Source organism: Lacerta agilis, chromosome 2, assembly GCF_009819535.1.
Source record: "Lacerta agilis isolate rLacAgi1 chromosome 2, rLacAgi1.pri, whole genome shotgun sequence".
Taxonomy (NCBI): Eukaryota; Metazoa; Chordata; class Lepidosauria; order Squamata; family Lacertidae; genus Lacerta; species Lacerta agilis.
The window spans coordinates 44,989,748-45,003,734 of record NC_046313.1 but is presented as its reverse complement, the minus strand read 5'-3'; the positions used below and the strand labels follow the sequence as shown (position 1 = coordinate 45,003,734).

Here is a 13,987-nt window from a genome sequence, read left to right as displayed (position 1 = left end):
CTGAAGAGCACTGAAACAAATTTGGTTCCCCCCCCCCCTTTAGACATGTGAAGAGACAATGGTCTACTGAGGAAAGCACAAATTTGGAAAGTCTTTCTCAGCAAATTGACTGCCAGTCAGCTGCCCACCTAAATCGATTGCAGAAGCTTGCTTTGTTAAAATTGACTACTTTAATGGACAAATATTCTCCTTCCAGCAAGCAAGGATGGAACTGGTAAGTTAGAATGAAGTGGAAGTGGTTCTGAAGTGAAAGAACTACCTTGGTCTTGAATTGGAAATTGAGCCTGCCCCTATATGCTGATTTTCAGAGCAAATCCCTCCAAAGGAAACTTACAAAAGACAATTAGCTTCATATACATAAGCAGGAACATGGTGCTTTCAGTTGATTTACTTGCAATGCTTCTAGTACAGGACCGCAATGATGTCCCTTTTACTTATCCCATCTGGGACCCATACTGCTGAACCTATCCACCAAGCAGAGCTGTTCTCAAGCTGTATACCTCCCCCCCCCACTTCGTTTCATGCTCTAGATCAGGTATGTCCAAAGTCCGTTTCAGGGGCCTAATCCAGCCCACTGGTCAGTTTAATCCGGCCCCTTTGGTCGGCCCTCACGGCCCTTCACTTCATCAAATCTGGCCCTCTTTGAAAACCTCTGATTGCATTAGCAATTAAAACTCAGTGGTATAAATTTTACAAAATGTATTCTGGTCCTCAAGGCATCTGTAGGAAGTTCTCTCATCATAGTGTCCTTGTTTTTCTGGCTAACCAGGGAGAACTCTCTACTGAATCTTCAGTGTGTTTATGCTGATGTTTTTGCTTACAAACAAGTATATTGGGGTTTGCAAAATTTGGGGGGAGAAATCGGTTGGGGAAAGCAATAGAAGAAGGGGAGCAGGAGATAAAGAGCAGGAAACTGGAGGGCGGATAGCTATGTAGTAAGTAGCTGTGCTTCAGCTTAAAGAAACTGTTTTTCATAGAATCATAGAGTTGGAAGAGACCACAAGGGCCATCCAGTCCAACCCCCTGCCAAGCAGGAAACACCATCAAAGCATTCCTGACAGATGGCTGTCAAGCCTCTGCTTAAAGACCTCCAAAGAAGGAGACTCCACCACACTCCTTGGTAGCAAATTCCACTGCCGAACAGCTCTCACTGTCAGGAAGTTCTTCCTAATGTTTAGGTGGAATCTTCTTGTAGTTTGAATCCATTGCTCCGTGTCCGCTTCTCTGGAGCAGCAGAAAACAACCTTTCTCCCTCCTCTATATGACATCCTTTTATATATTTGAACATGGCTATCATATCACCCCTTAACCTTCTCTTCTCCAGGCTAAACATACCCAGCTCCCTAAGCCGTTCCTCATAAGGCATTGTTTCCAGGCCTTTAGTCATGTCAGACTAACCTGATCTCATTTTTCATATTCGAACAGTATCTTGTTTGGCATAACAAATACTAAAGTAAAACTTCTATTGGGATGCTACATGGCTAGCATTGGCAGATGCAGCAGTTCCAATGGTATGTTTCTTTTTCCATTGCTTTGGTAAATATTGCTTTCCTTTCAAACTAATAAGGGTTAGAAGGGTTAATTGTGTCCCGATACTTTTTGTATTCTATAAATGAATTCAGTGTATCTACTCCACATGCCTGATATGCATACCCAGCACAGAGCATAAATCTGAATAAACGAATGAATTCTGTATTTTCAGGACTGTTCCAAAGTTCATCAGAAAAACAAAAGCACCAGACTATAAGGACAAAAATGTATTTGGAGTACCGCTGCTGTTAAATGTGCAGAGAACAAGTCATCCTATTCCAAAGAGCATACTCCAAGCCATGGACTACTTAAGAGACCATTTTCTTGACCAGGTATCAGTATGAAAGTTTATACTGTATTAAATAGGTAAAAGCCTTTCTGTTACTACTATGAGCAAATGTGTTATAATATTTCCCCTCGTGATGGTTGTTCCACCCCTTCAAAACTTAAGTAGTTTTCATTAAATGTGGTAAAGCTTTATTTTACTCACAAAGCACTCATTATCTCCATATACTTGCAATAATTTCTTATGCTAAATTTATTAAGCTTTGCTCATAATTTTTCATAGCCCTGGCCAGCTCTCAACCCTCTCTTTATTAGAGCCTCTTATTCTGATTTTGTGTACGTACACACATATGCTAATAACATTTGATGTGTTTGGCTTGGTATAGCTGCAAATTCCTTGTTTTGGTGGGGTTGGGGGACCCCTGGGTTTACTATTCTAATGGTCTGAAATGCTTATGCGCTGGAAACAAAAAACAAAACAAAACAAAAAAAGGGATACAAGGCAAGGGGTTGGGGGCAGAGTAATGCCAGGACTGCTGAGGCACACATCTTCATCACTTGAGCCTGCATTACCAAGCAACAACTTGCTTGTAGGTGGCTGCCATCATAGTCCAGACACCATACACAGGACTCTTTTTAGCACTTTACATCACCTCCAACCTGCTGAGTGACAATATAGTGTGTTCAGTACTGCAGATGAAAGGGTCTATACATGTAACAAGGAGAGATTAAAGATGCATTATCAACATTCTTTTTACATTTTCAAACGAAATAATCTCTTCCCTCCCCCGTTTCTTTTATTGTGCATATATCAAAGTGCCTTTGAACATTGTACAATCAAAAGTGCCTAGAAAGCTTGTGGATATGTAACCACATTAAGAGTGTCATGCCCCAGTCAGAGTCAAAGGACATTATTCTGCAGATTGAATGTTTACTTTTTTTGTTCTTTTTCATAGGTTGGCCTTTTCAGAAAATCTGGTGTGAAATCCAGGATCCTTTCCTTAAGGGAAATGAATGAAAATGACCCAAACAATGTAACCTATGAGGGGCAGTCAGCATTTGATGTGGCAGACATGGTGAAGCAGTATTTCCGAGACCTTCCAGAACCTATATTCACCAGCAAGCTCTGTGAATCTTTCCTCCACATCTACCAATGTACGTACCTGCTGTTGTTTTAATTCTGGTTGGCCATTTTAGACATTGATTTTATAAGTGGAATGTAATTTTGCTTTGTTAGTTTAAGTGTGTCTGATGCTACTTCTGATTTTCAGTTAATTCAGTTTCTTAAGTCAGAAGTCAAGGGACAAAAGATGTAGGAATATATTTTTCTTTCTTTAAACTAGCCTCTTAAGATGAGCCTTCTTTTTTATTTTATTATTTATTATTTATTCAATTTGTATGCCACCCTATACGTGTAGATCTCAGGGCAGTTCACAACAAAAAATTGCAATATAAAAACACAGAATACATAATAAAAATAGAAAGACAACCCAATAAAGCCCTCTTCTGCAACACATTTAAAAGGGCACCAGATGTCAGCTCAAAGCCTGGTTATAGAGCAATGTTTGTGCCTGCTGCCTAAAGATGTATAATGTAGGCACCAGCTGAACCTCCCTGGAGAGAGCACTCCACAAATATGGAGCTGTTGCAGAAAAAGCCTGTTTGGTGTGTATGTTTAAGTTTCTACCCTACCATATTAAAAGTAAATGGAAACTACATTTTACTCAAATAATAAATGTCAACTCTTTTTGTAAGAAAATACCCTAGTTCCTGAACTTGGCCTCCATCTTTTTTCCCTCTCTAGATCTGCCAAAAGATCAGCAGTTTTGTGCTGTCCAAGCTGCTGTTCTTCTGCTTCCAGATGAAAACCGAGAAGCTTTGAAAACACTGCTATTCTTTCTCAGAGATGTAGTGGCTTTTGTGGAGGAAAACCAGATGACTCCAACCAACATTGCTGTTTGTCTGGCACCATCCTTGTTTCACCTTAATACCCTGAGGAGAGAGAGTTCCTCATCGTCTAGGTATTTTTGCGTGAACAATACTTGCTTGCTGATGAGCAGTGAGGGAAAATGCATTGTACAAATGTAAAGGTGCTTCAAGTCAAGTCATCATTTTATATGGCATAAGCACAGTATTGCCTTTTTACTTGCTTACAATGGTAATTTCTTTCAAGTGTAGGTTTCTTTAAGCCAATTTGTGCTGCTTTGGCTGTGTTCAGGTGGAAATCATAGGTCTGTGAGTGTTGGAATGCACCTTATTTCAGATCTGAACAACTGTTAATGGCTATTAATTGAATATGGCTGTCCTTTTTAATCATGGTGTGATAAAAAAGAGAGTTAGCACTGCCAGAATGGACAGTAGATAGAGAAAATACCCCCTGTGCTGTTTGGATATTTGGTGAGTAGCTGCCTAAGGATAGCTAAAGGATTTTATATCAGCCTGTTAATATTTAAAAATCATAGTAGTGCTGAGGATTAGGGAACAAAAATAAGTAGCTCAAGAATGGGAAACCTGTGGTTCTTGAGGTGCTGGTGGAATTCAACTCCCATCAGCCCCCCGACAGCCTGGTTAATGGCCAGAAATGATGGGAACTGGAGTTGCCTCAACATTTGGAGGACCACAGGCTCAGGCTCCCCCACCCCCCACAGTAGTTGGAAAGCATTTTTTCTGAGAAAAAAAATCATTTCCTGACAATAGTTAGTGTATGTTGACCTACTCCATTTAAATGTTAGTTTCTTGCAAAGGGGTGGGTGGGTGGGGTTTTGCTTATGGCTATTACAGACACTCTTTTCCTCTGGAGGACCTTTTAGCTTTATTATACTCATCAAGTTAACCAGCGATAAGCACTACACTGTCCTTCTCTGAATGTATGTACTTTCCTAAGATGCTGTTATTATATTACCTCATAAGTATAGCAGTGCTTCAGTGTAGCTTCATGCCATACGTGGCTTGATAATGCATTAACACAATGGTCCTGTGCCAATTACTTCCTGGGCCAGTATTCTCCCACCTTTTAAAAGGTGGGAAGTAGTGACGTAACTGGCTGCTCCCACAAGAGATTTGTGACCAGAGTAGTGGGGGAAGCAACCCCATGGTGAAGTAACAGCACAAAACGGGATACAGTGGTACCTTGACTTAGAACGTTAATGCGTTCCAAAGGCACCCTCGTAGGTCGAAATTTTCGTAACTTGAAGGGCGCTATCTCCAGAGGGGAAAAAATTTTGTACATTGAGAAAACCGCATTAAAAACCTCGTAAGTCGAGGTATCGTGCTGCCGCTTCCCCTTTGTAGGTCGAAAAATTCTGAAGCAGCGGCCATTTTTTTTCTCCCGGAAGTCATTCGCAAGTCGAAAACAATGTACGTCGAGGAGCTCGTAAGTCGAGGTCCCACTGTATTGGACTGCATTCCTGAGGGCTATACTTCCAATGTAACATTTCTGTAGAGGCAACCAGAAAAAGGTGGCAGACATGTTTTTTAAAAAAAATATGGGAGTAGCTTTGGATCAGCCTGAAAAGGCCAGGGAGGTTTAGCAGAGACATACATCTCAAAGAGGCTTTGAAGAAGTGAATGAATCTCAGTTTACTGGTCCCCATATATACCTAAAGTGTAACTTTTTCATCTCTGCTACAGTGAGATGTAGAGGCAGTCTCTGCATTTGGGGAGCTTGCCCATCTCCACATGCAGCAATACCCACAGTCATTTAGAAAGTTGACTGAGAGTCAGGTTTAAAATTGTAGAAAAATAGTACTGTGGGTACAGAAAGTTGCATCAGTACCATCACTGTACCAGAGGTCTGTTCGTGATGAAATGCATATACTAACTAATAGGAAAAACTGTACTTGAGCAAGAAGCATTCTTTAGATTGTGTGAGTTGAATGTCTGTGGCAGGTTAATGCCATTAAGGGTGCAAATTCTATTTCATGAGTGGGGGTGGGAAGCTTGAAAAAGTATCTGCATGTTTTAGGATGATAGCTCAATCTTTGAGAGAGGTGAAGAGAGGTAAAGCATGTGAAGAATGTGCTTTTAAGAAGAGTACGCATCCCAGATGCGTATCAGGCTATAAAACAAGTCCTGTGATGCTCAGCATTCCCGAGAGAGAGAGAGAGGAATCCAGAGCTGAAATGATGACAGCATTGTCAGTCATAAGAGAGTGAACACATAATCACAGCCAAGAATGTGTCAGAAGAATTGATTGCAAAATAAAATGCTAAATTCTTAATTCCAGGTGAAGAAACTTATATTTTGGAAGTTTAGAAATTTTGGAGGAGGAGGAGGAGGCCTCTACCTTCAGACTTTCCTTTGAGCTCTGTACTACAGCAGGAGCAGCTATCTTAAGAAAAGAGGGAGTGCTTGTCTTCTCTTTCCCTCCCCACCCCACCTCATTGTTTTAACAGCAAGGTTGCTTTGAACGGGAAATTTGGATAATAAATTTGCTAATATTTTACTTTCAGTGTTGGGACTTCAAAAGGACCTAATCTAACAGCTTTGGCTTCAGGGATTGAAGTCAAGCATCTTTATCTAACAACCTCTTTTTAAAAACCATTCACAAAGAATTTTCCAAGATAAAGCTATTAGAGATGAATGCCAGGCTCTTGGCAATCCTAATCTTGGCATGATGCCACAAATAAGCTTAAAATATGAATTAATGCTCTTTGGCAAAGCATTGGAGCTCTTAAATAATGTGATTGGCTTTCCCTTAGACTTTCTGGGCCAGTCTTTAATTAAACACGTCTAATGATAATAGGCAAATCAATGAGAGCTTTGTGTGTGCCTGTGAATGAAATGTTCCTGACCAGGATTGGTTAAAGCATACTCACTTAATAGGACTCATTATAATTAAAAAGTCTATTTTTAAAATATATTTCATTAACATTTCCAACATGAGCAATAAGCACAGAACAGAGAGTAAACTGTAGTTCATGCATTTCAAAAGAAATAATCACATCTAGTAACAAGAAAATATGATATAGTAACAGAGATAATAGTGGTTACAATTGAATAAGAAGTCCAACTAGATACCAAGAAATTGCTGCCCAAGAGAGTTGGTCCAAAACAATGTGTGTACATTTGGTGGTGAAGGTTTCTTGCTCATAATTATGACTGGAACTACAGATTTGAACGTTGGACAGAACACTCCCTTGGGAAGTACTTTATATTCTATGCTGCATTTTTCAATGGCCTACTTCTCAACAAGGTAGCAACCCTTGTGTCTGAACTAAAAGAAGGGGCTTGTGAGATTGTTAACAGTCTTCCTGTCTCTTGTGATGTTTGGGAAAATTAGTGTTGTGCAACAAATGTCAAAAATATGGCAGGTGAGTACACTGGACACTAACCTGCTCCATACATAATGCTAAGGTACAGTTTGTGTTTTTACCAAACTGTGTGTAAAAATCGCTTAGTGTTATGTGGTAGAACAACCTGCGGTTAACATTGACCATAGTTAATAAACCATAGTTGAAGCTGAAATGTCCGACAGATAATCACTTCATCCATGGTTCATTATGTCACAGAATAATTAAAAGCACCAAAAAGAGCAACTAAGCCCTTTGAGTGATTTGAATTTTTGGCCATTCTTCACTTGTGGCTGTGCAGCTCATTGGGCAGTGACAGCTCCATGACCATAGTTGAGGGAGTTCAGGTTAACCTTTGGTTAACATTAAAAATGAACCACAAACATTAGATATTGAGAGACCGTTTACCATACTTAATAAACCATAGTAAGCTATGGGGCTTGGTTCACATACAGTGCCAAGCCAGTGTACCATTGTTTTCTTTCTTGGAAGAAATTCAGTGTTGTGCTTTGGCTATAATTTCATCAGCACAAGCTGTTCAGCTTGCTGGATAGGATGATCCTCCCTCTCTTCTTCCCGCACACTCTTCTGGGGGTATTTTAAAGACCCACCCCAAGCCAGTCTTGAGAGGGCCCTGGAGGAGGAGGAGGAGGAGGAGGAGAGGGGGAACCTTTGTGTGGGCTTCTGATAGCAGGACTAGTTAGTTGAACTCTGTCCTCTGAAGTATGTTTTGTTTTCCACTGCTCTTGCCTCCATGCATTTGTAGTTTGGTGAGCTTTTGGTGTGAAGTTGTTAAACTATGGAAACTATGGTTAAGAAAGTATACTGGGTTCATATATGACACCAAGCCATACTTAAAACAAACCAAAGTTTGTAAGCCAACAGCAAACCATGGCTTCAGTTCATGGTTTTTGGACTGCATATAAGCTGCTGGGCAGGGTTAAACATACTAACATTGTTTAATAAACCATGGTTTAGCATTATGTGCAAACTATCTTTTGAGATGCAGCCTTCAGGGGGCCTACCCAACCTATTATCTGTTAAATTTTTAGAATGTTGGTGAAGACTACCTTATACTAGAGGGCTGTCACTGTTTAGATTGACAACAAAACATGCCACAGAACCAGGAGCAGTTATTTTACATTTCTATCCCTCCCTTTCACCTGCTTTCTGAAGTGATAGTGCCCTTACCAGCTACATTGTGTGATTTGAATAAGCAGACCTTTGTATTCTTCTCCTTAGGTCCAGCCAGAGGAAGCACAGTACAGGAAAGCCTGACCAGAGAGACCTGAGTGAGAACCTGGCTGCAACTCAAGGCCTGGCCCATATGATAATGGAGTGCAACAGACTCTTTCAGGTAAGTTAATTTCTTCAGGAAGAATCACTGCTTAACTTCATTGGCATCCTCCATCCCTCATGCTGCTTAGAAACTTGTATAATGGATACTTTGTTGGTTTGAAATCAGAACAGCAGCCCTTTTCATTGTTGGCAATAATTAAAAGCAGATATAGGACCAACTCTTAATTGCTATTCATTAGTACCATACACCTATGGTCTTTTGCTCCAGGAAGTATACCTCTCTAAACAAGCAAAATTTATTTTCTCTTAGTTCCTTGATAGCAAGGAAACAGTTTGCATTTTTATTTTGAGCTAGCTCAATATAAAGGTTGATTCATAGGACTACGAAGCATATAATTAATGCTATATATATATATATATATATAAAATCACTATATTCCAAAAAGCTGAATCCTGAGCTTCATCCATCTCTGCTAGTGATGATTTGGATACGTGTAATTGCCACCCAGGGTAGAGCTGGGCTTTGGGTTTAGGAACCCGTGGCCCTCCAGATGATGCAGGACTCTTATGTGCCCTGACTGTAAGCCATGTTGGTTTAACCTGAAAAGAGTTATTGACTTCAACCGCAGTTGGAGATTCCACACCCGTAGGCTAGTAACTTGTGGTGGCAGGAAAAATGGGGCATGCAGTCTTCCTATTACCATTTATTTATTTATTTATTTATTTATTTATTTATTTATTCATTCATTCAATCAATTTATATACTGCTCAGTATTAAAATAAATAAACCTCTAAGCAGTTTACAACTGTATTGGCAGGATTTCTGAGGACATAAGGCAGTGCTACTACAACGGTTCAATTATAGGCCATCACTTGGAGCTGAACAGATAACTGTCCCAGGAGCACTTGTCTTTTGTACTTTACAGAGTAGGATCAGCTCACCTTTCTGGGGTTTGATGCTTTCCGACATTTCCTCCCAAATCTAAAAATCCAGTGACTCATTGAATTTCTTGATGGCTAGAAACACTGGTACCACACTAGTCTCATCTCCAGAATTCTCTTGCTCCTCTTCATCTTCATGTTCACTACTTTCATCCTGTTCTTCACCAGACTCCTAATCTTCTCATTTGTACTGTCACCATCACCTTCCTCCTCCTTTACATGGTCTTTGATTCATTGTATGAGAGAGTTCAAAGCCAGAATAGGTTAATAGTGGAGATGTTTAATTTAGTATGTCATAAATTTCTAAGCACAGTTGAAAGCAAGTGCCTGGTTATTTTGATTCTTTGATTTGCTACTTTCTGTCACCTTGGTTTCTTCTTGGCTTATGCTAAATATGGGCTCAGAAATGCCTTCTGGTGTGGACATGACTCAGCCTGTCCTCTTTTTTTGAGGGGCAGCACCCATGTTAAGCATGAAACCAACAGAACCACTTTCTACGTTGATCTAAAAAGTTGTTAATGATGAGGGAGAAGTGTGAGTTTTCCAATCTCTTGTTTGAGCACAGCATGACCTTGGTTATGCCCATTTAGTCCTGACTTGTAGACCCACTAGAATCTCTTCTTTCTGCATTACGTTGTTTGCATCTTGTGTGTGGGAATTTGACCTGCTTAGCATGAGGCCAGAGCTGGGAAGGGTGAAGAATGTGTGGCATTTGGGCCTTCTGACCACTCCTCTTGGCAGCACTTGAACAGATATGAACTAGTGCCAAGATGCCCTTCGACTCTGGCATTGAAATTACTTGTTGGAAAGGCCTGGTGAACAGGGCTTTCGTGCATGAGGCGGGAGAGTGACTTTTAATCAATTGAGATGTTCCAGTCATTCTTGCTTCCTCCCTTGTCTTTGACCTTGTTTTGTGGCATGAAGTGTGTGGGAAAGGGATAAAAAACAACAACAGAAAAGCAAGAAGGGGAGGGTGGGGAGGAAGCTGCGAGAGAAAAGATGATGGGAGGGAGAGGCCACTGACTGGGCCAAAATTAGACTCAATAGTTCAGGCTAAACACTTGTTAGCACGAACTTTTTCTGCTTTGGCACAGGGAGCTGGCAGTGACTTTGTTAAGAGCTAGGAGCAAAACCCCAAAGAGTGCAAAGGTTGATATACTATTTGTTCAGCCTGTTTTTTGGAGAACGGCAGCTTACGTTCCTTCAAATAAGTGTTTTATATGTATCTGTGTGGTTCCCACACACTGAGTACTCAAAAATCCTTTCCTCCCTTTTTAAGTCATGTGTTTGATTCATACTAACTGTAGAAGCACTATACTGTAGCATTCAGCATCAAAAAACCACATTCCCACTCTTCTTGCACCTTGATGGGTGACTATGTGACATCTGTGTGTATACTGTTCTTGAGCTTCTCTACAGGAAGCCTGGGATACAAGTGTAATAAATACAGTGGAATATATTGGGATATCCATTTCTTATGACCTATGCTTCCTAGCAACTAATTTCTAGTATTCTTCTGCAGATTCCTGACTACTGCTTGGATCACAGTTATGAACATTTACATGATCAAACTATCTCCAATGAAGTAGGTCCACACCAAACCTCCTTAGCAAAGCACTGTAACACAGTGGTCTCCCTGGAGCGCTCCATGCAGGACTTGCTCCGAGATGCCAAGGAAAAATTCAAGAACTGGGTTACTTGCTCCACCTTAGAAGGAGTGGAGTCTGCATATAAAAAGGTAATTTTGGCATGAGAACGTTAATGTGGCTCAGAGTAAATGAGTTTTAAAATAACATTAATACATGTGTATTCTGTTAAAAGAACCAGTTAACAGTATCTTGTCCCACTTGCAAATAACCTCCCTCTGAGAAATAGGTCACACATTAATTAGAAAAGGTATGGCATGGAGCACAAAAGTACTGAAATGCCACCATAGTACTGTTTCCCAAACTAGAAAACTAGTCACTTTAGGTGCTGTGATATGACATCCCTAGCTAGCAGAAGCAGAGGACAGAGGTGATGGGAGTTGGTAGCCCCCAAACAGCTGCAGACTCAAGTTTGGGAAACCATATCTTAATGGATTGAGGGACCTTGTTGACCTCAATTCTAGGGGTTCTACAGTCATGTACTGGAGCTGCATTGGATCCTGGGCTGCTTTTGGCAGACTCAAATTGTTTCCTAATGGATTAACTGTCTTCCAAGGTGGATGATAACTACTTGGTCCGGGTATGGAAAGCTTCAGCTGAAGTTGATGCTGCCCCTAAAGTGGTTCTATATCGGATACTGATGGAACAGCAGCTATGGAACCCAAACCTTCAACAAACAAGAGTCCTAGAAATTTTAGATGATGAAACAGACATTTACCATTATGCAACCGAGAGCATGTCTCCACTTCCTCCACGAGAATATGTGGTTCTAAGGTAAGGAATCTACAATATTCCTGTGTCTCTGCCAACTGCTGTAATTATGAGATGAGCTGTATGAGGTATTGACTTGACTTAACCTTAGTTGAATATTAATTTTTATACATACAGCTGATCACCTTGATCATGTGTCATGCCTGGAAGTTGATGTAAATGAGCTGTTACAGTTGATAGCATTGTTTCAGTTCATAAGCATAATAGCATATTGATAGTCAATGAGATTATTGATTTGACCTTTTGTTTCCAGGACTTGGCGGACTGATCCTCAAAGCAGCACATGCATATTAGCAGCTACCTCAATAGACTGTGAAGGTGTTACCATGACAGGGATCTTGGGTCAGGTCCTACTTTGTCAGTATCTTATAGAAGTAGTCAGCACTCAGAAATCCAAAGTCACACATGTCTGTCGAACAGATACCAGGTATCTATATTTCTTTTATTTTTCTTTAGAGTGGCTTGACATAATAGATTCCAAATGCAATGAAGGTAAAGGGCTTGCTAGAGGAATAAGATTCAAGTATGAAAAACTGGCATTCTGTTTGTGAATTGGCTGGCAGCTTGTTATACGTCACTGCACAAATTGTTTTGCCCACTGCTACAGCTGTTTTTTCAGATGTACAGAAATGTGATAGAAGCTGATTACAGTCTTTTTAGTTAATAATGATTAAGTGCTTCTTTTCATGGCCACGTGTGATTTAGAAAAGTAATTTCAGGCAACCTAATAAATCTGCATAAAGATTGAACACTTTTCAGAAGCAGTGCTTAAGGTGTGTGTTGTAAGTCAATAGTTTTATAGTACTGGTGGTGGAGGACGAATGCCTAAAATGAAGGGTGGATTTAAGTGTTGTATTAATATAATTTCTGCTTGCCAGATGGAACAATCTGTACTTTCCACCCCCGGTGCACTGTTCTGGGGGTTCGCCAGAGAGATTTTGGGGGAGACATAAGGGGTGGAAAGCCCTGTTGGAAAGCACAGTTAGCTCAACCTGGCCCAATAGTTGGGAAGAGAACACACTATCCAATTGTTTTAACACTTTAGTTTTTTAACAGGCTGTTTCATTTATTGGCAGGGGCCGCACAACTGAATGGTACAACAGGGCTTTTGGTCACATGTGTGCTGCAGAACTGGTAAGGATTCGAGAGTCCTTTAAAACTTCATCATACTGAGAGCAAGCCAAAGATGACATGGTGCTTTTGAAAGTTAAAACAAATGTGTGGTGCCCAAAGCTGAAGTTTACCAGACTTTATTATCGTAATTGAAGCATTTTAGAACTGTTTAAGACATTTTTATGCAGCATTTATGTTACTGCTTTTTTATTAAAAAATTCTGAGAAAATTAAATTGTTCACTATTACCTATCAAAATAAGTTAATGAACATCTTGATGTTCTAAATAATGTGTAAATGTGAGATTTTATTTCCCCCCAGATGCTTTATAAACTAAAAATGTGTAATATTTTAGCAGTGCCATCTGACTAAAGAGAACTCCTCACCTGTGTTTTTGTTTTCTGTTTTTAGCATTCTAAACTATTAGGAATATAATGATCATATAGGAAGCTATGCTGTATTTATTGGTTACAGACATTAGTACTTTCTACAGTGAAGATACAATCAGAAAAAGGGCTTCTTCTTTTTTCAGTGGAATTGTGGGTTCCAGCACCTCTCAGCTGGACCCTGGAAGTGGGTGGGGGTGAGAAACTTGACCTGTACCTTTTATGAACTCTAGAAAATTGCAGAAGGCCTTTTCAGCCTTCCAGCTAACCATGGGAAGCCAGTTGTGTGAGGTGGGGGCTTTGTTAAACTGCTCCGCTGAGGTGCAGGCAGCTGCACCCCTCTCAGCAGAACAGTTTAAAGAAGGCGGCCCACCTTGCCTCAGCTGCCTTTGCTCAGGCAGGTGGTTGGGACACCTCTTTCTCCTGGGAGGAAGAGGTGGCCTGCCTGTCGCCTATGTGAAAGCAGTTGAGGCAGCCCCACCCACAGAGTAGCCTCTGGCTTGTGAAGAGACATGTTTTGAACTTCATTTTGCAGTACACTACTGTTTTGGAAATGGGAAAAAAGGGTTATGGGGGTGGGAGGGAAAAGATAATATATTGATACTACTGGTACTTCCAGAATATATATATTTGTAAGTCTGTACATTCATTGCATTTCCTAAAATACTGTAATTTAGTGTCAATTGTGTTATAAGCTCAGACAATATACCTTTAATAAAAAGGTT

General features: G+C 40.4%; 1 protein-coding gene across 4 annotated transcripts in view; it reads left to right on the top strand.

Annotated features, from left to right (window-relative positions):
- LOC117041264 (rho GTPase-activating protein 7-like) overlaps positions 1-13,102 on the top strand; it is an 89,925-nt gene extending 76,823 nt beyond the window's left edge. For 2 of the 4 annotated variants that reach the window (XM_033139839.1, XM_033139841.1), the window contains exons 6-14: positions 44-214; positions 1,703-1,862; positions 2,772-2,970; positions 3,620-3,836; positions 8,349-8,463; positions 10,870-11,085; positions 11,550-11,767; positions 12,018-12,191; positions 12,841-13,101. In XM_033139839.1, coding sequence (XP_032995730.1) covers positions 44-214; positions 1,703-1,862; positions 2,772-2,970; positions 3,620-3,836; positions 8,349-8,463; positions 10,870-11,085; positions 11,550-11,767; positions 12,018-12,191; positions 12,841-12,937 — 1,567 coding nt within the window. In that variant the 3' untranslated portion in view covers positions 12,938-13,101. Of the gene's footprint in view, positions 1-43; positions 215-1,702; positions 1,863-2,771; positions 2,971-3,619; positions 3,837-8,348; positions 8,464-10,869; positions 11,086-11,549; positions 11,768-12,017; positions 12,192-12,840 lie in introns of all 4 variants that reach the window. The other 2 variants (XM_033139838.1, XM_033139842.1) reach the window with 2 other exon arrangements.
- Positions 13,103-13,987: the final 885 nt, after the last annotated feature.